Below are 23,672 nucleotides of genomic sequence, written 5' to 3'. Positions count from 1 at the left end.
GAATTTTGTGTCAAATAAAGTCTCATGGAAATCAGAAAGGGGACAGGGTCTGGATGTTTGAAGTATCTATGGAAATAAAAGAAACTGGCGTTTGGAATGATGCTTTAAAATAAGTTCTAAGTTCTAATACACTCATGACAAATAGTGTTCTTTTATATCTAATCAGCAAGGCTCAAATAAAAGTGTAATGAAAGAGCAAGTGAATGTTGATAAGAGGCTAAAGTGACAGCACCAACACAGAAAAGTCATCGGGCGCCAGTGAGATCTGTGACTGGGTTTTGTGAAGCCAGATACCTTTAGTAGAGGCTTCTTCACTCCTCATTGTAAACTTGCGTTCTTAGAAAGGCAGCCACATCGCTGTGCCCAAAGTGTTGTGCATTTGTCTGTTTTGCTTTGAGTTCTCATGACTAACAAGTGCCAAGGCATATTACAATAAAAAAATAACCAACCTGTGGGGTATACATAGAGTCTGTTCAAAGAACCCAGTCTTCATCTTCTGTCAACTTGTCTTTAAGACCCCAGCAAGGTCTTAGTTTCCTTGGAGTGCTACCAGTGAAAACTCAGTGTTTATTGGTATGACCTCAAGGGACTATGACCCCGGGGGACCATGACCCCAGGGGACTACAAGATTGGTTTTTTTTTTAAATGATCCCCTAATTGTCATAGAAACATCGTCTTATCCGGTATAATTACAATAGTCTGATCCTTTGAAAGCACTGGAGTTGTGAGTGGGAAAACACTACCAGTCATTCTGAATGTTTACCTAGTGCAGCGCTTCACTTTCTCATCGTTCTGGGCCACTCACTATATAATCCTTATAGGTGAAATTTGTTTTTCTTAAAAGATGGGGGATTTTATGGGACTAGATCTCAACGGTTAGATACTTGGCTGTAAAGACTCCCTTGGACTGCGTTTTGGTTGTTGGCTGTAGCAACATGTTTTCTTGCAGAGATGAAGCATCTGGTTTTTGTTATCTCAATGATGCTGTCCTGGGAATATTAAGATTGCGACGGAAATTTGACCGTATTCTCTATGTGGATTTGGATCTGCACCATGGAGATGGTAAGCCCTCAGTTTCAAAGATACTTTACTACTAGGACAGCAGGTTTTGATCAATAAAGCTACTTCTAGGCAACTAATAAAAGGAGAAATGCCTAATGCAATTGATATGTTCCTAATTGTCATTTCTGGGGTAGGTGGTGCATAGATTTCTCGGACTGAAACCGTTCCTTTCTCCTGCCCAAGCTGGACAGGCTCCTGTCATTTCCTCTCTCCTGTCTCCTGAAGCTAAACTTTATAATAGAAAATGGAAGGATGGAGAGATCTCACTTGTGTTTACTCCAATGTCCAGGAAGCTCTTTGGGGCCTTTGAATGGGTTTTTAGGGGAGCTCTTGGGTTAGAGGTGAGGATCTTCTCTCTCAAGGTACAATGGCTATAGGAAGGACCAACATTTGGGGGTTTTCATCGCAGGCTGTCAGTTCACGGATTGATCACTTTCTTTGTGTTACCAACATATATAATCCTGGGATAGGAGTACAGTGCTAGAAACAAAGAATTAAAGATAACAGAAAAGGATTAAAAACAACCACCACACGCACTGAGAACCATTCTCCATGAATTTCTCACTACTTTCCAGGGTGAGACACAGCCTTGATTTAAAATGTTCAAAGCCTCTTCACTGCCCATTACAAGGGGCAGCATGTCACTATGGCTTATTTTTATATGACCAGTGAGCCAAAAATGGGTTTCCATTTTTATTTTTGTTGTTTGAGATTGGTTTTTTTGTTTGTTTGTTTTGTTTTGTTTTGGGTTTTTTTGAGACAGGTTTTCATTATGTAGTTCTGGAACTCACTCTGTAGACCAGGCTGGCCTTGAACTCACAAAAATCTGCCTGCCTCTGCCTCCTGAGTGCTGGGATTAAAGGTGTGTGCCACCACCTCCCTGGTGGTATGCATATGTCTATGTGTATATAAATGTGTGCAGGGGCCATAAATCATTTAGGGCGTCTAGGATGTTTACTGTCTAGCCACATGTACTTTGATGGCCCCTAGCCTAGAGAAATGGTTCTCATATGTGATTGTGCATCTAGTGGCCTGGGGAGTTTACGTGCAGACTGCTGTGCCCCAGGTATCACATACTCAGACTAAGTACGTCACTCACATAGCCTGCACTCTAAAAGTACGTCAATTGTATTACAGATGACGCCTTGAAAACCACGTTCTTTATGGGAAGGTGGACTTTTTTTTCTTCTTCTTCTTCTTCTTTTTGTTTGGTTTTTCAAGACAGGGTTTCTCTGTGTAGCCCTGGCTGTCCTAGAACTAACTCACTCTGTAGACCAGACTGGTCTTGAACTCTTAGAGATCTTCCTGCCTCTTGACTCCCAACTGCTGGGATTAAAGGTGTGCGCCACCACCGCCTGGCTTGAAAAAGTAGACTTTCTTTATCTCACCTTTCAAGGCCTCAAATCGGCCTCCCCTTGTCTTTCTAACCATTTCTTGCAACTTTTCTGTTCAGCAAGCATGTCTCTGTCTTCCAGACATGTTTCTCTAACCCTACCTCCTTGACTTCGCTTCCCTTTTCCCTAGTTTAGCCACCTCCTACCTCACTGCAACCATAAACTCTACCTATTCATTCAGGTTCCAACAGCAGTGGGGTTATCCTGACCACTCCAGCCCAAGAGCGTGTTGTGTGGCTGAAGCCCTGTATGTTTCTATCGCTAGTCACTGTTTCGTGTTGTGCTGTTCTTATTGTTCATCAAAAGTAGTATCCTTTCTTCCTACAGAAAGCGTAAGTTCTCCCAGAGCAGAGATCAAATTGTCTACTTCTTTCTGTCAGGACTGTACATATAGTAGCAGCTCAATAAAATATTTGTTTTGTGAATGAATAAATGCTTATGGGATTCAGAGTATTGGTACCAGAGTTCAAAAATAGACCCCACTCTGCCAAACCGTGTAGAATGAATTAAGACTGTCACCTGAAACCGTTCTTTGCATTCGCCATGTTATTCCTACACCATTTCGAGTTTCCTGTTTCAGCCAACTTTTACGGGGTGTTTCATTTCACTTTATTTCCCCTTTTCAGCACCTCCCTTCCAGTGACCTTTGCCCTACCCCAGAATTCTTACACATTTGCTTTATTTTAAATCTCCCATGATTCTACCACTAGCATCCTGCGGGTGGCTTCACCGGCCCCTCCTAGCCACCCTCACCTTTCCTTACCTAACTTCTCTTCTCTTTGACACCAGCTCCACATCCCCTGCCTCTCTAGATCCTTTTTAAAGTCCACTCTTTTTTAGAACCCCACCTGGTAGCTTTTAGCGTGAGACAAGATACAAATGGCCACTGAACATATGAAATGATGTGCAGTGCCCTAATACTAAGAAATGCAGCTTAGAGCCATTCCTTTGCCTACGAGTTAAAAGAAGTAACAGCTGCCAGCGCTAGTCATCACAGGAGAAAACAAATTTGCATACAGGATTGGTGGAAATGTAAATTGCTCCATTTCTGGGTGTATAAATCATTAGCAGTTTCATAAAGTGCTCTTGTTTAGTACTTCTACCTCTGTTGAAACGGTCTTGTCATTTATTTTATTTTGTTTACTTAATGCTTTCTGCCTGGAGTCTTTAGCTGGTTTTAACTACCTCCCTAGGGCAAAACACAAGGCTTGGGAAATTCAAACATACCTGTTATATACAAATAGAGTTCATATTTTTTTAAGGTCTCTGTTGGCCTCTAAAAAAGACTTAAATACATTTAAGTCAACACAGAGACAATATCTTTGTTTGAAATATTTGTTTGAATACAGTACCTGAATTCGCCAATAGTCCTTCCATTGCAGAGTGTCTGAGTATCAGTGTGCGACCCCGGAAGGAGAGGGTAGCACTGGGCAGCATGGCCAACACGTAACTAGTGGCTTTGGAGGGTTACGTTGAATCTCAGCTTTTCTCTCCCAGGCATCTGACCGTTAAAGAAGAAGGAAGACATCTGTCTACCAAAGCTCCCCCCACCATCTTCCTCCAGGCTTTAAAATGGTTTTAAAGCTGCTATTAACAACTGAAGGTACCCCCTACTCTGGGCACATACCAAACCAGTTTGAAGTTGGCGAACAGCAAGCTCCTTTAAAGTTTTATTACTACCCTGGGTTTCAAGAATTTAATTGTATTTCTCTCACTTCCTTTAAGCAATTCCAAAATACAAACGTTTGTTTTAGTAAATAAATAAACAGAAGGCAACATCCTCCTATATAGGAGCTGTTAAGGGACAGGACCATGGCTATTTTTTCAGCAGGAAGATGGAATGTAAGTGACTTGGTGCTCATGGGACTTTGGGTTACCCACTTTTATAACCAAGACTGTATTATAGAGAGGCACCTCATCATTAAGTTTTAACTAAATAAAGTTGAATCACTGATTTTTTTTGGTTATATTTGAAAGGATTGCCATCTTATAGTTCATTGAAAAAGTCCCAAGAATTTAACTAGAAACAAACAGAACAGACCATGAACCTGCCTGGCTGGTGCCACTTTTCTCTGTTCTGTGGACAGAACCTCAGTTCTGGACTCTTGGCTCTTTCATAGCATTTCGAATAGACGTTGGGGTGAACTTGGGCATCCTATTGCTTGGAAAGAGGAAGCTTGGTTCCAGTTTGTCATGGATTGGGGCTATATTCTACCTCGTCTGTAATTACTCAAGGCAGAAACCAGCAGCTTGTGTTCTGTTATTTCTCTGTCATTGTCTATTACTATAGCTGCCTTCTCCTCTCACCTCCTTCCCATAGCTACTTGTTTAGATTTTCAGGTGTTGAAAACAGGAGTTGCAGATCTGATGTGATCCTTCTGACTTTTCTCTCTTGGTAGGTGTCGAAGATGCCTTCAGTTTTACATCCAAAGTTATGACTGTGTCCCTGCACAAATTCTCCCCAGGATTCTTTCCAGGCAAGTCAACTGCATGCTCCCCGTACATTCCATGTCTAGATTCTACAATTCCATTACATGCTTCTTATATCTTATTTTTATATGTGTCCATGCTGTTGGCACCTTATCAGTGCCAGTCTGTGTGAAATTTTAACTCATATCAGTGCAAGTGACAGTGAGAAAGGGAATGACAAGGAATAGATTTTTTTTTTAATTCCAGGTGATTTTTATGGTCTGTGAACAGACAGACCACTTATTACTTTATCACATACCACATGTAATTCTGATAACTGCAAATTATATGTGATAGTAGCTCTTATTGTTTTATCTCACATAAATTACTATTTCTCAGTTTCCTTCCTGTTTTCCTGCTTCCCCCAACATTGTTTATAATAAATATTTTTCTAGATTGTTTTCATAGTTTCATCTCCTCAGGAACAACCAAGAAGTTAGATTGTTCTCCTAATTGACCATTTTGCTGTTCTAAATTGCTCTTGGACAGTCCTTTGTGTTTTCTAGTGCTCGTGTTCCTGATGCCTGATCATAGCGTTCCTGTCTTTTACAGGAACAGGTGACATGTCTGATGTTGGCCTGGGAAAAGGCCGGTACTACAGTGTCAATGTGCCCATTCAGGATGGCATACAGGATGAGAAGTACTATCACATCTGTGAAAGGTATGGTAGTAACACTGAGCTAGTTGCGGATAGATTGGATCTCGGAAATGCGCAATGTTTTTCAGTCTTCACGATTCTTGTTTTCAAGGAATATTTGGAAACTGAAAATCATCATATGCTCACACACCTTTTACTTGTTTTGTTTTTTTGAGACAGGGTCCCTGTACATAGCCCTGGCTCTCCTGGAACCCTCTGTGCATACCAGGCTGGCCTCAAACTCAAACTCCCAAGTGCTGGACCTAAAGGCATACGCCATCACCATGCCTGACTCACATAGCTTGTAGATACTACTCACTATGCTTATTTAACGTGCTAACCATCCCGTTGGAGAGCACTACACAGTTGTGCCAGAGACCAGAGGTATGACATAACCTCCTTTACAGTATGATAAAGGCCATCCCAACATAAAAGCAAATAGACTGTCGCGTGGAATCCCTTCGCTGGTCCTGTCTTGCATGTGTGTCATCTCATCAGCCCGACAGGGTATGTTTCGGTTTTCTCATGGAGACATGTGCTTTTCTCCACGGCATGAGTATTAGAGTTGATGGTAGTTATCTACCATTGATTATTGCCTTCTACCTCTACACGCCATTCCAAGTGTAGTCAGAAAGCAGAGCAAGAGGAAGAGCTGGGGGATTGGAGAGGAGGGACTGTTTCTATGCCAGAGAGAGAACCCAGGGCCTTTTATACACTAAGCTATATCCCTCCCCAGCCCAAATGTCTTTTTAACCTCGAGTTAAGGATCAAATTACCGGCATACACATATATAGGCAGACAGTTTCATTTGAAGGCCATTGGGGTTCAGAGTCCTACAGAATGGAGAGAGGTTAAACTCATATTCATGAAAATTCAGACTGGTCAGGTATGCTTTTACTGCTGACAATGGGAGTGGACAAGGTAAATCTGACGAGAAGTCCACTAGGCACGCTCACTGAAAGTAAGCAGTATGGATGGGAACACACTTGATCCCTACCCCCACCCAGCTCACTTTTCTCCCAGTTGCTGGTGGAAAACAGGGACTTCCCAGAGGAGCCTGCCTGCGCTGGCCACCATCGCTGGCAGTTGTATAAACAGAGTAGAACCATGAGAAATAAAAACTTCAAAGGCGCCTCTTAGCTCAAGAGACAGAGCGAAGCAAGCGAAGCAAGTCATCGTGCACTCGGCAGCACTAGGCTCTTCCGCGTCTTCATTGTGTCGCTTGTCCCTCAGATAACTCTGGATTGTCAGGCCTGTCACTGGTGATTTAATTGCCCTTCTTTGTTCCCCTTAGGCTCTGTTCTGTCCTTGAGATGTGCAGATCAGAACTGCTTCTGTAACATTACCAGTGAAGATGTCCTGTGGGTCTCTGTAAAAGGAAATTTACTTTGTTTGTCTTTTTAACCTCCTTCTTGACAGCGCCCAACATTTTGTTGGCCTTTTTTAAAAAAACCATAGCAGGACACTAAGTTGTTCTCTTCAGGGGACTGTCCACATGGTCTCTTAGAGCTCTTTCCTGGGTCTTAATTGAAAGATCATCATTTTACCAGCCTGCAAGTATTCTTTGGAATATCTGGCCCTCTCTAAGTGGATCACCTTACATGTGCCCCTATTGAATCATCTGCCAATCATAAAACCTCCTGAGATTTTCCTTTGACCCCCATCAGCTTGGCATTTCACTGCCTAGGGAAAAAAATGAAATATTATGTGCAGACTTAAGGATTGCCCAGCATCTACTCTCCTGAAGGAAGGCTACTATTTATCCTTCAGTCATAAAAAATGTCTCTTTCTCCTCTATATTTCTTTGTTTATGTACGCCAATTCCTTCTAAATGATTTTTCAAAAAGTTAATGCCATGGCAATTCATGTTTAATATAGCCTTGGTATTAAACATAATTAGAAGCATTTTAAAAGTAAATATAGCCCCAAGGTTACATATGATTTCCCTTTACAGAGTCCATTCTGCCACAGGCATCGTGGTACACTGATGGGGCTTGCATTCATTAAAGAGTCTTCTGGCTTGTTAACTAAAGAACCAGACATTCATCAGTTTATAGAGGCAAGCATTGCCCTTTGAGCTTCATGAGTACTACAAACAGTGATCACCCTGAATAGCACACTCCAGGTTTTCATATGAACCATAATGATGATTTCCTTTGCCTTTCTTCAGAAGTCAAGTCTGTTGAGGGCACCATGTCAAGCCACCTTTCATTCCAGGGGTGCCAGGAAGATCGCCTATGCCAAATATCTGCCCTTCCATTGTTGGCTTATACCTGACATTCCTGTAACAGGAAAGAGACTTTCTATAATAAAAAAAAAAAGCCCCTAAATGAGATTTTGGCACAATCTCCTCCCCAAGCCTGCTTAGGATGAGGCGTTTTATTTGATGGACAGCAGACTTGGCAAAGGTTGGAGTGTTGACCCCCTGGCTGTCAGGCGGTCAGATAATAGAGTACAAGGGGAAAAGTACAGAGAAGGTGAAAGTCTTTGACATCTGAATGGCTTTGCATAGTTTGTAAGTTCTAGTAACCACGCTTCTCAATGCCAGTAATTACCCTCTGAGTACTTCTACCTAGCGTGCTTTGGAACTAGAGTCCCTAACATGGGCTGTCCCATGTTACAGCTGACCCATCTGCCTACCCAGGAAGAATCTTGAAAGGAATAGCTCATCTTTGGGGAAAATCATGCCACCTGTCTGCTCTGCCCTTGTCACCTGTTTTGTGTTCTCTGGCTCACAGCTCGCCTACAGAGATAGAAAGAAGCTTATTAGTGGCAAACATGGATGAGGTAGGATTCCAAGTTGTCTCTCAATTGCTAATTTGTTCCTGAGCTGGTTTTGTCTAAGGGATTCATTGAAACTCTTCCCCTTCCTTCTCTCCTCTCTCTCTTTTCTTTCCTCTTTTTCTCATTCCCTTTTGTCTGTCTCTTCCTTCTCTTCCTTTAAAAAAAAACCAAAACCAAAAACAAGATAAGCTTTTCTTGCTTCTAACCTTTCATGCTTTGCCAGCTAGTCAGGCAGGGACTTAATAGTTTCATCACAACACTGAGCCCCGCATTTAAAATTTCCTCTTATAATAGACTGGATATGGAAATAGTACATGAATATTTTCTAATACCATCAAAAGATCTGGAGGTTTTTTGATTTTGTTTTTGAAATGACAATTTCATATTAGACATACCTGGGTCATTTCATACTAACAACAGAGGTTTGTGATTTCCATAAGCTTCCTGTAGGTTTTATGGGAGTTAGTAGAGCTGGCATTTGTAAGCAAAACCCTTTATCAACCAGCATAAAGGAATAGTAGCATTACTATTGCCAGCATGTCTCTTCCCTCAAATGGAAGCTTATGGCTCCAGTATAGAGATTTTATATGAATCAAGATAATAATAATCCCACCAAAATCACTCCTAACTCACAAAATCCTCCATACCACACTCACAAAGTTTGGAGGAAAGAAATATTAAATATTGTCATCTAGAAATGCACATAGGGGTGTGGCTCTGTGGTAAGGCACTTATGAAGCATACATAAAACCCTAATACACACACACACACACACACACACACACACACACATCCATGAAACGTTGGATTTCATCCCCAGCAATGCGTAAAGTAAGCGTGGCGGCACATGTTTATACTCCTAACGCTCGGGAGGTAGGCATAGGAAGATAAGGAATTCAAATTATCCTTCACTACATAGGGAATTTGAGGCCATTCTGGACTACATGAGACATGTAGACTACATGAGACTACATGTCTCAAAGAAAAAAAATGTTTTATTAAGAATATTCAACTGTGGGGCTGGAGAGATGGCTCAGAGGTTAAGAGCACTGACTGTTCTTCCAGAGGTCCTGAGTTCAGTTCCCAGCACCCACATCGTGTCTTACAACCATCTATAGTTGATTCTGATGCCCACCTCTGGTGTGCAGGCAATACATGCAGACAGAAACACTATACACAAAATAAATAATTAATCTTAAAAACAGGATATTCTTCAACTGCACTACATAAATGTATTATGCAAAGGAGACACTGATGATCACATTCTCCACTAAGAGGACTTAGGAAAGATTCTGTTAAACAAGAGTTCTCACTCATCGGCAATCTCTATTTATGAGGATTTTGCAAAGAAGGGATATCAACCTATCCTGAAAAATATTCTTATTCTAGTAAGCTATGGTTTTTTATGTTATTCGTTGAAATAAAAATCTACCCATAGTTGGTCCTTGGGCTATTATTCTTTCCTATGGCTTATATTATGTAGTTCAAAACTGAAGTAAACCTTTGGTCTCAATCAAAGACCACCGACCTAAAGAAATTCAATCACTCGAAGACTGAATGGATTTTTAAACTCTCAATCTCTTTTAAATATGTATTTTATTTCTAATTATGTGTATGCATGTGTGTGGGTATGTGCATATGACTGCGGGTCCCTGTAGAGGTCAGATGTTGAATCCTCTGGAGCTGGAATTACAGGTAATTACAATGTGTTTCACATGGGTGCCATCTTTCCAGCCCACCCCAACGTAATGTTTTTGTCTCTTTCCATTTATAAAAGAACATTAGATTTTTCTATTTTAATTTAAACTCTTTTTGCAGTGTTGGGGAATTAAATTATTTTTTAAAGCTTATCACTTGCTTTTCAAGAACATTTGTGGTCCTATTACTGGGCTAGATGGAGTAGCCAACCCAGAGAGCACTTGTTGTTCTTTAGGACAGCAGCAGGGTCATTAGAAGAATACCATACTTTTATTTCTCATGTCACTCACATCCAACAAAAAAATGGGGAAAAATACACACATCATTGATTCTTAATCTAGTCTCTTGGCAGCATGTGCTTACAGCGTAAGAACTGTCCTCTGACTCGAGCACCAACTCAGAACTAAAAGTCCTTGGCGTTTTAAGTGCAGCATTAGTTCCTGGGAGTCCAGGACCAACATCTACCTCTCCAAAGCCTCTCTGACCTTTCTGCAAAAGAACTGAGCATCTCCTCACTTTATATTGTTTATGAAACATTAGTTAGCATGAAGGAGGAGGGTGGGGTGACTGGAAGCTACTTGTGCATACAGGTGCTGCGCTAAACATCTGAACTGTATTTCTCTTGTGGGCATGTGTGCATGTGTGCATGTTTAAATATGAAGAGACTCTTATTCGTTCATTCTACAAAAATGTACCATGTACTGTATAACAGATACTACACTAGACACTGGGACAAGAAATAACGCAGAACCTTGCAACTTGTAGCTTGATCTCTAGAAGTGCACTTAACTGGGACGGGAGTAGCTCTGAAAGTGTGCATTGTATCATTTGATCTTTGTGACATTCTACACTCTCCGAAAGCAGGTATGATTATTCTTATTTTTACAAGGAAGAAAACTAGAGAAAGTATTGACTTCTCCAAGGTCATACATTCAGTAAGTAATGAAGCCAGACTTTGAACCTGTGTCTTTCTCTAGCCACTGACTAAGTTGTCTCTAAAGTATCTCATGAAGTGTGAAATTCAGTTGTTAAAAACATCGAAAAGGTAACATCCCTTTGGTTTCTTGGAAAGCTGTATTGTAGGCATTTGCAGAAAGCATTTTTAAAAGATAAACCATTTGGCTTTATGCAAATTAAGCACATGACGTCTGCAGTACACAAACTATTGTGTATATGAACATGCAGCTGTGACTTTTGCCAGAAAAAACTCCTCAAGATGCGATTTCTAATTTTATGGACAGAAAACAAGAGTAAATGTTCCCAAATTTACATCTTCGATATAGAATTCTTGATTTAGGTCTGAACATGGAGGCTCTGAGTTCTCCTTTCCCTTCATTGTCTGACTTCCTCCTGTAGAAGGTGAATGGTGTCATCTGTCATTTTGTAGATAGAGCTCTTCCTAGGGAAGTGTATCCTTTTCATGTGCCTTTTTTAGACCAGTATTGTGAAAGATTGTTTACTTCTTTGCATTGAACGACAACACTTCTGGCACCTCTTGGTTCTGGCATATAGGCTAGAGATTCTCCACCCCCACCCTGAACTACCCCGTCAGGAAGTAAGCTACTTAATAAAATGAGAGAATCAAATGGTATCTCTAAGGGAGATTTGATGGAAGTGTTTCCTTTCAATGTTGACTTTGGATGTTAATATTTAAAGAAGAGATGTTTCGATGATGATAGGCTTTTCTAGAAATTACCTTCTGCTTGGACTTGCATCTGGCACTTGGCCCTCCTTATTATTGAAATTTAGAAACAGATAGATTCTCAGAGAAAAGAGGGCCCAGCAATTATAATTTACTTCTTTGGGTTTCATGATGTGGTACCAGCAGTACAACACACATATATTCACACATAAATATTTTAAGCAATACGAATTTTTTAAATTCTCTTTAGTTTGATGAAAAGGGACAGACTCTCTCGAATTTGTATTTGAGTACAAATAATTACGTAGACTTACTTTCATCTTCATCTCCATTTTCATAACAATTGGAGAACTGGCAGAAACTCACCACGCAATTACCCTACCTCTCTCATCATTTGGGTCACAGCTATACTGCTTGGATAATCACTAGTCACTTTGGTCCAGTGATAAAGGTAACAAAAGCTGCCAATTTATTCTGTAAGCCTTGCATCTGGATCTTGGCCCTCCGTAAGTAAGGTATTTTTTTTACATGCTTTTGTTCGATTTGATAAACTTCTATCCTGCCTCTCTGTAGTGTAGCAGATGTAAAATTGCCTATTGTTTCTGGAAAATAGATGAGTCAGACACTAATTAAATTCACTGATAATGTTAGCTACAGGTGGAAATGAGGCCAAAGTGGGCCGTTCATTTATTCTTCCTGGCTTGATTTGTCTTTTAAAATATTACATTCAAAAGGCTTTAAGAGCCTCACAATGTAGGATAATTTGGAGGGGGGAATCCTGTGCTTCATTAGCTGAGTTGTCCTGAGCCAATGAGCTAACCGTGCATGCCTGGAAGACTTGTATGAGAGCATAGTGGGAACTGGTATTTGCCTTCAGCTAGTCCTTAGGACCTGAAATGAAATGCATGTGGTTAGAGGGGCCATGCAATTTTCACTCCCTTCTCCTCTCATCCAGACTTCACCAAGTAGCCTAGCACACTCTGTGAAGCAATGAAGTCTTCAGAGGTAATTGTAATTTTTTTTCCATTTAAGTCAAGGAGGACAATGTTCTGGATTCTGTTGGGGGTCACTCTGCTACTCTGGTGCACATTTTCGCTGTTCTTTCCTTAGCGATGACTGATCCCTGCCCCTGGAGAAAGTGATGTGATTCTTTGGCAACAGTTTAATAGGTTCCGATGCTAGAACATATTCTGAAACTGCTCGGAGGCAGGAAGACCTTGTACTAAATGGAATCTTAATAATCATACCCTTTAACACAGGACTTTTCTGAAACGGATCCCAAAGGATCTGTGCTCAATGGAATGTTCTAATGTCAAAATTCACTGCTCTCTCCACCATGTGACTCCTACTTCCATTGTAATTCTACCCTCCCCTGAGTCTATAGCCGATACCCTGCCCCTTCAGTCCTGCCTTGGAAAACTGTTTAAGCTGTACGTTAATGGTACAGCTTTGAATGACTGCATCTAACACTGCCTTATGCCTAATAGCTACTTTGATGCATGAACTGTCTAACTGGCTTATGTTGACTTGGACCATACAGAGGTTGAGTTAATGCTGGATTCCTCTACCTGATGAAGAAGCCTGGTGCTGAGCTTGGGTGGACCTTCATCTGCGTACACTGTTGCCTATTATGCTATCAGGAAAGAGCCATATCCACTAGTACTTAATAAAAAGCCCTATCAACGAACCAGCTGAGTTAACAAGTGAACAGGGGTGGGGGCTTAGGGGAGGAGCAGAGAGAAAGGGCAGTGTTTGCCTGGAGATGCTCTGAGAGCAGTTGTGTGGGAGATTGGGGTGAAAGAGTTAGTGTGCCAGCTCCATGCAGGAGAGTCCTGAGGAGGTGGGGAAATGGGGAGGGAATGGGGGCATCTTAAATGTATGAGGGGTGAAGTAGAAAAAATATCTATCCTATTTAAATATAGGCAAGCCTCACTAACTCAACCTAATTAGAGGAAAGCCAGTCTGAATCATGGAATATTTGAAATGCATTTTTATTACTTTCAAGCATTGGACATGCTAGTAATTCAAAATAGACTAACAGCATAGAACAGCACCTCAGGGAAGGGGTTTTAAGAATCATTTGTAATTAGCATATCAATTATTTGTATGTAAGTGGATGTGCACAAAGTGCATAAAAAGTTTATTCTCCTAAGTAGGACAAACATTCCCCAGTGCAATCCTGTTTACACTATTAATTTGCTTAGCCAGCCCTTTTTGTGCCAAGATAGATGTATGTAAGAAATGCTTATTTCCTCAGGGAAGAATGAATCGCTTCCCTGTGTTTAGTCCAGTAACTAAGAAGCTGAGCGCCACTTGATTGGTTTGGGATTTCCAGGATATGGAGTTTTAAATTTGCATACAGACTAGAGAGATTTCATATGGAGAAGATCTGGCAGCCATTGCCAGAGACCCCGTTTCCCCATCTGGATTTCATTGAAGTGATCTGGATTTCATCAAGCAACAGGACACTGATCCTAAATGATCCACCAGACACTCCAACATAGACATGTTTAAAATACATCCTGCCTGAGAAAAATAACTGCCAAAATATGATAAGTTGGAATTACTCTATGTGCAGTACTTAAAAGTAATAAAAATGAATTTCTTTTAGTCCCACAAAACCATGCAATATCAAGTTAATGATGAAAATCAATCCCCAAACTTTTTCTTGCACACCTCATTGTGTGACAGCATCGCGCAGATTTCCAATCTTCTGGGAGAAGATATTCTATTGTGAAGAGCTATACCAGGTGCTAACTATATGGCAGGATTCGGCTTTGAATCTTAGTGAGGCCCTCCTGAGTAAAAACGGGGCAAAGGGAAGGGCTAGGGGCACGTTTATTGTTAACAAGTCATTATTGTCCACATAAGTTTGAGAAGCTGGGCAATTGCAAAAATCGAAAAGAGGTTTTATAGGGCAGGAAGAAAATATGATTAGGAAATGAGAAGCAGAGATATCTGCCCGTATTTTACCCTACACAGATTAAACTGTGCTCTGGGTAAATTGTGACTTTTCCAAGGCTTAGCTAGAGAGTAGAGGCAAGTGTGGAGGACATAAGCATGAGCAGTAAATATATACACCGATGTGCAACTACAGTTTGGAATGGCTCCAGCTCTCCCCCTTTCCCCCAAGGGCATCACTAGCCAGGGTCTGTAAAGGCCAAATAGCTCTTTGGCTTCCAATCTGATTTTTTGCCTAAGAAAATCAGAGAAGTTTGGTTTCAATTTTAATAATATATTCTTCGAAACCTCTATGTAACAGAAAGGCACTTGTGTTTCTGCCCCCTCTTAAAGTGAATTTTGTGTTTGGCGAGAGGTAATAGATTGGCAACACTGGAAAATGAATTACTGTATTCCCAGAACAGGTATAACCAGGCAGTGACACTATGAAATTTCTCTCTGCCTTTGGGGACCATTAGAGTACTACTCAGGAAGTCACTGCTATAGTGTACTGTGCTGAACTCGACAGTATCCTAGTGGGCTTTAAGAATTAACATAGCACTCCAAGGGCCTGACTTAAGGCCATTCATTTATTCATTCAGCATTATGCAGTGCTTACTATGTGCCTGGTGCTGGGAGAAGACGTTCACAAACGTTGTATCATTTAATCTCCACGATAACCTGTGAGAGGGAGAGTATCATTCTAGTTTTATAGTGGAGGAACACAAGGTTCAAAAAGCAAAGTGGTCTGTCCAGGTCGCCATGCACACGCTGGATCCAGGCTTCCGACCCTGTGCCAGTGTTCTCCCTGAACGTCATGATGTGGAGGTTACAGAGGGGGACTGAGGAGACATGCTCAAACAATGTGACCCAAAGCTGAATGTCATTTGCTCCATGAGCACTCCTGGTGGTTCGGAGCACTGAAATGACCTAGCCCAGATCACATAAAGGGCTATTAGCACAGTGAGCCTTTCAGTCTTCTTTAGACCTGCCTCTCTGCAGCCCACCACCTGCGAGATAATGTATACCTTGCTTGCTGGTAGGTCCGGCCTTTCAGGATGAAAAAAGCCTGCGAGTGCTGGGCCTTAGTGATGATACCATCGAATTCAAATTGGGATTTGTATACTAATTCTAGCTCTGACAATTCACTCCGGGCCACTAGTAGGTCCTTTAATTCTGTATGACTCACTTTCTCTTGTGTGAATGAGAGTGGTTTTCTTCCAAGAAGTAGCGCGAGAGATAAGTAATAATACCCTAAAAATAGTGCACTGCCCTTTCTGTTGCCAAGGTGAAATATATTTAATGAGTAGAATTGCTTACTACAAGGCCAGCTAGAAAAAGATGCCAATTAGAATCTACGTTTTCATGTAATGCTTCAGCAAGAAGAGAAAAGATAGCTCTTTAAAATGCTACAAAATACATCATGAAAGGTAGAAGAGCAGAAGTTCTGTGAGGTTGTGTGCTGGCTGGTGGGACTTGGGGAGTTTCAGGTTTGGCTTTTGTTTTATAGGTTTGGGTGTTTTAGATGTCTGAGGAACCAGTGCAGCTTGTCTGATGCTAAAAGCAGAGAAAAAAAATCATAGGAAATTGAATGCCTTCTGGATGTGTCCCCATGGCCCCCAATGAAATGACACATCACCTTCACTGCAGGGAGCCTCCACTCTAATTCCTTCCTCCCACAACTATTTGTAACAGAGTTGAAGTCCCTGAGGCATTTGCCATATGCTGAGTCCCCTGACAGCTCCGAGTCTTTGCAGAATGAGTCAGCAGGACCTGAGCCGAGATAGGATGGAAAGAATGGAGCAAACACATACACGGAAGAAAAGTTGACTGGCCTGCCATTTGGGACTGATGAGGGACTCTTTGGGGCCTTCACACAGCCCTCCTCTGAATCCCATTAAATCAGTGAGTTTAGTGTTTATTTATATCTCAGAGAGGAGCTTGGCTGCTGGCATGAACTTCTGTCAGGCTGACTGGGGAGAGCTCAAAGCATTGGGAATACTCTCCTCTGTGGTCAACTAAGAGCTTTTTCAACTTTTAAGTTTCTCGGTTTTTTTCATTTCTAGTGAGGGAGTCTCTAGGCCAGCGGCTCTCCACGTTTCTCATGTTGTGATGACCCCAGCAGTACAGATATTTTTATTGCTACTTCATAAATGTAATTTTGCTACTGTTATGAATTGTAAATATCTGGTATGCAGGATATCTGATAGGCGACCCCTGTGAAAAGGTCCTCTGACCCCAAGGGGTCGTGAGGCACAGGTTGAGAACCGCTTCTCTAGAGGGTGTTGATAGTACTGGCTAGAAAACATGGGAGATACTTGGCTGGCTGAGCTGAGGTATAAACTACAAAGTCAGGAGATGGAACCTGCTGACAGCCTGTCTCTATCACAGGCCTGGCTAGGCAGACAAGTTAGGGTTACCATGTCCTGCCACCAGCCATGATCATGACTGTGACAGTCAGTCTGGCATCCCAGTGCCTAGAGATGAGATTTTAGATTCAAAATTCCTTAACAAACTAACAATAAATACATGTTCTCCACTCCACTCCCCGCCCCCCCCCCCACAACACCGCCGCCGCCGCCGCCACCACCACCACATTTCCCCACCCCGGTGAATGATATCAAGTGTGCAGAGCAGAAACTGTGCGTGAATATTTCCAAGCTTTTGGGGCTTTTCTTTTATCTCAAAGTATCACGCCTGTCATCAACCCTAGCTGTTTTCCTCCTCAGGCTCCAACACCCTCCCCCAGATTAAGGCCTGCTGAAGTCTCTGTGCTTGCTTCTCATTTGCATAGCCCCCTCTGAAAAGCAGACTGAAGACTGGGGGATCAGGTTTCTCATCAAGAAAACTGCATTTCAAATGAATGTCTTGTGTGTTTATAAGGAAGTTACTAATGTAGTGTAATGAGATGCCTGTCTTCCCCCCTCCTTTCTGGGGAAGAGATTTTATACTTTCATAAAAACCTAAAATGAATGATTTACAGTGTAAGAAGTAGCACTGTTACCGCCATTAGGAAAGATTTTTTCAAAAGCAGGCTGGGGTGGTGTTTCATCCGTGTATCATTTAATGACTATTTATTGAATGCCTACTATGTCTAAAGTATTGATTCTACGTTCAAGAAAGTTAGGGGAAATTTTAAAATATTAGATAGAGATTGATTTTCATATTCACACATTTGAATAAAATAAAACATGGAAAGTTGCAAGAACCATAAAATTTAGGATGCTGCAGGCATTCAGAGGAAATAAATACTTCAGAAAAAGACTTAATTAAGGAGGTAACATTTGATCTGGGCTCTAAAGGGTACCTAATTACTCTGTCTTTACAAAGTGTGCAAATGCGTGTGCATATTTATAAAATCTGGGTCAAGTTTGAATATACAGAAATTGTAGGGAAGGATGTTTTGTAGAGAGGAAGCAGTAAAAAACCAGAGTTGGAAGAAGCCGCCTTGTGCATGGAGTGGTTCAGTTTGGCTGGACTGGAACGTGAAGAAGAGGCAGAAGTTACAAAGACTGGAAAAGAAGGTACGAACTGCAGCCTGGATGAGCTCGAATTCAAAGCTCTAAAAGCATTAGGCAAACCAGTAAAGGTATTAAAATGAGAAATAATAAAATCAGAATTTAGTAGGCAAAATAATATTGTGTCTTGGCACCGCTGTTATATGAAACAAGGTGGGTACCATTGCTGGCACAGGACCTACTACACTATCTAGTTCTGTAAGTCATGGAAGCAGGTAGATTATAATAGTTTAGAGGTTCCACTCTGCTGCCAGGCTGGAGCTATGCCACTTAACAGATGTATGATACTGTATAGACTTCTGAACTTGACTGTGCTGCAGTTTCCCCAGCTGCCTTATAATCGTTATGAGGGTTAAATGTGCTAATACATACCAAGTGCATAGAACTTGATATGTATAGAAATCTGCTCTGGATAAAATCTTCAAAAGAATGTTAGCCGCTCATATTTTCTCCATACATGGAAGAGATGGAATTTGAGATATCCTTCAAAGAATGACTATGGCTGTAGACGTGGAGAAAGATGACTTTTGGCCACAAGGCAGCATGTGACAAAAGGCCTGCCTGCATGGAGATGCAAAGCGAGTGAGGTAACCATTTTGCCTGTGGGATGACATATCATAGGCCAAGCGGTTATTGAGTAAGAGGTTCTTAAAAGTAAGCCAGAGGTAGATCAGGAGGGACCTTGAGTCATAAGCTAAAGTAGAGGGACACTGAAGGATTTGAGGAGTGGGCAAGTGACTCGATCAAAATTTCCCCTAAGGAAAATTAACGTATTGGCAGTTTTGTGAAGAATTGGACAGAGAAGAGACCTGAGGTAGGGCAAGTTGTTAGGAAGGTATGGGCGGATCCCCTGTGGATTCAAGTGTTCAAGGCGCGTGAGAAGAATGCTAATGATGAATAATAGGAGAGGAACAGGATGGGGGACCTCACAGAGGTTTCTTAACTATGTACAGTTTTGTACATGAGAGGCTGAAGGTGTGACCATCATTAACAGACACAGGAATTGCAGGAAATAAGATGGTAGGTTCAACATGGTCCATATGGAGCTGTAAATCACAGCACCTCTGCACAAGCTGGCAGGCTGCTCCCAAAATTTATATGCAAATCCAACCAGGAACAGCCCAGACAGTCTTGAAAAGAAAGGAGAAAGTTGGGAAACTCATACTTTCTCATTTTCGAACCTGACTACAAAGTTGCAGTAATCAAGAAGTGTGGTGGTGACTTCAGGGCAGGCCTCTAGAAGAACGGAACTGAGTTCAGAGAGGAGAAACCAGCCTGCACACTTACAGTTGTTTGACTTTATATAGCAGGGCCGAGATCACTGAGTGGGACAACTGGAGAGCAGCATGTAAAGCAATGGCGTTATAGCTTTACACCGTATAAAACAGACTTAGAGCCAATATAAGTGTAAATGCTAGATACTATAAAACTGTTAGCATGAAACAGATTATGACCTTTGATTAAGAGATTGTTTCTTAGACATGACATCAAGAACATCAGCAACAACAGCAAAAATGGGTAAAAACAGACTGTCAAAAGTTACTTTTTTCTTTTTTAGATTATGATTACAATACTCCCTTCCCTTTCCTCCCTCCAACTCCCAATATACCTCCCTTGCTCTCTTTCAAATTTATGGCCTCTTTTTTCACTAATTGTTACTACATGTATGTATGTCCAAGTATATAGATAGATAGATAGATAGATAGATAGATAGATAGATAGATAGATAGATATTCCTAAATAGAACCTGTTCCGTCTGTATAGGCTACTCGTATGTATGTTTTCAGGGCAAATTTGTACTTCAAGTGACACTATCACGCAAGTGCAAAGGTAATCCATAGAATGGGAGTGAATCCTTGTCAGTCACGAACCTGATCATGGACTGGTGTCTGGGATATACTACAAATTATGACACCTCAGTGGTAAAAAGCCAACCTGCTTTAAAAATGGACAAAGGACTGGACTAGACACTGCTTTGATGATGTCCCCATGGCTGATAAACATAGAAATAGATACTTGACTTCATTAGTCATCAAGGAAGTGACAGGGCTATAGCTCCATGGCAGAGTTTAGGCAGGAGGCCTAAAGTCTCTGGGGTTGATAAAATGGGATAGTATACCTTACCCATCAAGGTTGTATTTCTGTATTTAAGAATATATATTTATATGTATATATACATATATGCATATAACAACAGTTAATGAAAAAAGAAGCCATGACTTTGAAAGAGAGCAAGGAGGGTTTGGAGGCAGAAATGGGAAGAGAAAAATGATGTAATCATATTATAATCTCGATAAATAATACAAAAAACTAAAAGAAAAATATAAGTTTTGACAGAGAATCTTATAGTAAATAAATTAAAACAAAGCATAAGGACAGCATACACGAAATGCAAATAAAGTAAATATTAAGTATTTGCCTTATTTCTTTAAAAAAAATAGTTCTAGAAAATGAAGAATAGCTGTTTTAATTTAAAATAAACCAATACAGAAAATAAGTGTTGACAAGAATGGAAGACAATTTGAGCACTCAAACAGTGCTGGTGGAAATGTAAAATGATGCAGCCACTGTGGAAAAAGTCTGGCATTTCTCAAATGCTTAAACATAGAGTTATCACATGACCCAGCAGATAAACACACACACACACACACACGCACACACGCACATGCCTAGGAGAATTAAAAATATGTCCACCCAAAGAATTAGGCTTGAATGCCCAGAATAGCATTATTCATATTAACCAAAGAGTAGAAATTATCCAGATACCTATTAATTTATGAATAGAGAAGCACACAATGAAATAAATATTTGTAGATTAAAAAGGAACTAAGAGCCAGGTGTGATGTTGCATACACTTGTAATATCAGTGTATGATATGTAATACTTGGGAGGTAGAGGCAGGATCAAGAGGTGTTCAGTGCCACCCTTGGCTACATAGTGAGTTTTAGGTCCAGCCTGAACTACACAAGACCCTGTGGTCAATCCCCACCAAAGAAAATACGATACTAATTCATATGATAACACAGATAAACCTTGAAAACACTATGCTAAGTGGAAGAATCTAGACACAAAAGACCACACTATATTTATCATTCTACTTTTATAAGGACAAAATTAGATAAATGCCTAAAAATAGAAAGTAGAGCAGTGCTTTCCAGGGTTTGTGGTTTGGAGCATGGTAGAATGAGTAGTGACTGTGGTCACAAGGTTTCCTCTGTGCCTGATGGAAAAGCCCTAAGATGCCTTGTGGTTATGGCTACACAATTCGTGGCTAATTAAAAAATATTGTACACTTTAAGTGGAAGAATTGTATGATATCAGTTGTTTTAAATATAACTGTGTGTGTACATGTTATATGTATATAGGTGTGTGTTTGTGTGCACATGTGCATGCGTGCCTGTAGAAGTCAGCCTATGTGTCTTATAAGCCCTTGTGGTTTTGAGACAGGTTCTCAGTGAGCCTGTAGATTGAAATGAGGCTAGGCTCCAGGGATCGTCCTCTTTCTGTCTCCCCAGCACTAGATGACAAGTACATGCCACCACTCCTGGGTTTTTCTTGAGTTCTGGGATCTAAGTCAGGTTCTCATCCTCACCCGCTAATCTGTGTCCTTAGCCGCTGTCTTAAGTATACTTTCAAAATAGCTGTTACTGGAGCAGTCCACGCTTTAAGCGACTGGAGATCTTTGTAGAACCAGCTGCTAGATGCTTTTAAGACATTTCGAAGGCTAACAGAGAAAAGGCTTTTGGACGGGTAACTCAGCCAGCTCTCTCCTGAGAACAGAAAGTAGGCTGCAAGAAGCATAGGGGCCCTGACATGGGTAAAACTTTAACAGTGCTGACAGGAAGGAAGAAACACAAGCTATCTCGTATCCAAAATAAGTGAATCCTTTGAGGTGCAGGGACAGACCATGAGAGAACGAGCAACAGGAAAGAGAATCTAGAACCCAGAGAAGGTAGCCTCGTGGAGAAGGTAGCCTCATGGAGAAGGGATCGAATGGAGGTCATTTTCCGGTAGAGACAAGAACTATGGGAATGTCCTCACTCACTACACAGAGCCTCAACCACTTACCTCCAGTATGAGTTTGAAAGATTCACCTCAAACTTTTTATCAGCGACTAGTTACCCATGGGGAGAAAGTGGAGGTGAAGGGGGAGGTTCTCATTTATTTAATAAATTTTTATGTTTGATATTTGGGGGCAGGATGGTTTCGTTTTGAGACAGGGCCCTTCCTGTATGGCTCTGACCGACCTGGTGCTCCCTGCGCACCCAGGCTGGCCCCACCCTGGCATAGCGCTCTTCCTGCCTCTGCCTCCCACGTGCTAGGATTACAAGTATGCACTACTACACCATCTGGTGTTGGATTTTTTTTAATATATCAAGAATATCCTTTCATCCCAGTTTGTTTTTCTTTTGAGGCAGGCTCTTACCACGTAGCTCAGGCTACCCTACATTCTCTATCCTGCTGAGAGTATTTGAACAGACAGTGTAAGAAATGCAATTGTTTATCAATTGGAAATAAAGGATTGCCGAGTTATAATAACTGAGTGGTCTTTAGCAATCTATAAATGTTTATGAAATTTTATGATCTGGAGCTGTAAACATAAACTGTAGTGAAAACAATTCTTTTGAATTCTCAGCTTTCTATAATAGAGGAGGACAGATAATGTGGATACCGTGGTTTATTCAAAGGCCTTAGTTACGTTGGCAAGGCAAAAATGACCATTTGTGAGGCAGTTAAGGATGCTTGTCAGAGTTTCTGAAATCATTAGCCATATTCTCTGGAAGAAAACAGGTGGGCTGGTGGCTTGAAAACAGGAAGTGATCAGGCAATCAGTTATTTTGTTTGTGGTTTTTTGTTTGTTTTGTTTGTTTTTGTTTTTTGAGACAGGGTTTCTCTGTATAGCTTTGGAGCCTGTCCTGGATCTTACTGTAGACAAGGCTGGCCTCAAACTGCCTCCTCCTCCCAAATGCTGGGATTAAAGGCGTGTACCACCACCGCCAAGCAGAAATCAGTTTTAACTCGAATAAAGAGCAAGCACAAGCCAAGCAGTGTAACTCTGTGAGTTACAGACCTGCCAGGTCTACAGCGTGAGTTCCAGGACAGAGAAGGCTGTTACACAGAGAAACCATGTCTTGAAAAACAGGGAGGGGAGAGAAAGGAGGAGGAGGAGAAGGGAAAGGGAGAGAGGAAGGGAAGTAGAGAGGACGAGGGAAAGCAAGCACAATAAGGACATGGGAAGACAAAAACTGTAGCAGAGAAAGTCGCTCAGAGTCTTAAATGTAAAATCGTTCCAAATATTTGCTTTTCAAACCTCTAAAACTGGCCGTGCTTAGGAATAACTAAAGTGGAGTGCAGGCACCGCTCTTGTTGAAACCAGGATGAAAAATAATGTCAGAGAACTAGGACAGTCCTTGGAGAAAGTGAGGTGGGTTTTGTCTTTTTCTTTCAACTCTGTAAACTCATTGCCAACCTTGTACCTGCCTAGCATATAGTAAGCATTCAATTAGCATTCATTTGTTGGATGGACG

The 23,672-nt window shown here is 41.2% G+C and overlaps 1 protein-coding gene across 2 annotated transcripts in view; it reads left to right on the top strand.

Annotated features, from left to right (window-relative positions):
- Nucleotides 1–23,672, top strand: part of Hdac8 (histone deacetylase 8) — a 221,479-nt gene that overhangs the window by 70,921 nt on the left and 126,886 nt on the right. For both annotated transcript variants that reach the window (XM_038316926.1, XM_038316927.1), the window contains exons 5-7: nt 950–1,062; nt 4,856–4,933; nt 5,478–5,586. In XM_038316926.1, the coding sequence (XP_038172854.1) occupies nt 950–1,062; nt 4,856–4,933; nt 5,478–5,586 (300 nt within the window). The remainder of the gene's footprint in view (nt 1–949; nt 1,063–4,855; nt 4,934–5,477; nt 5,587–23,672) is intronic.

Source organism: Arvicola amphibius, chromosome X (genome assembly GCF_903992535.2).
Source record: "Arvicola amphibius chromosome X, mArvAmp1.2, whole genome shotgun sequence".
NCBI classification, from domain to species: Eukaryota; Metazoa; Chordata; class Mammalia; order Rodentia; family Cricetidae; genus Arvicola; species Arvicola amphibius.
Note: the sequence above shows the minus strand (reverse complement) of the source record. Positions and strands in the feature narration are given on the sequence as shown.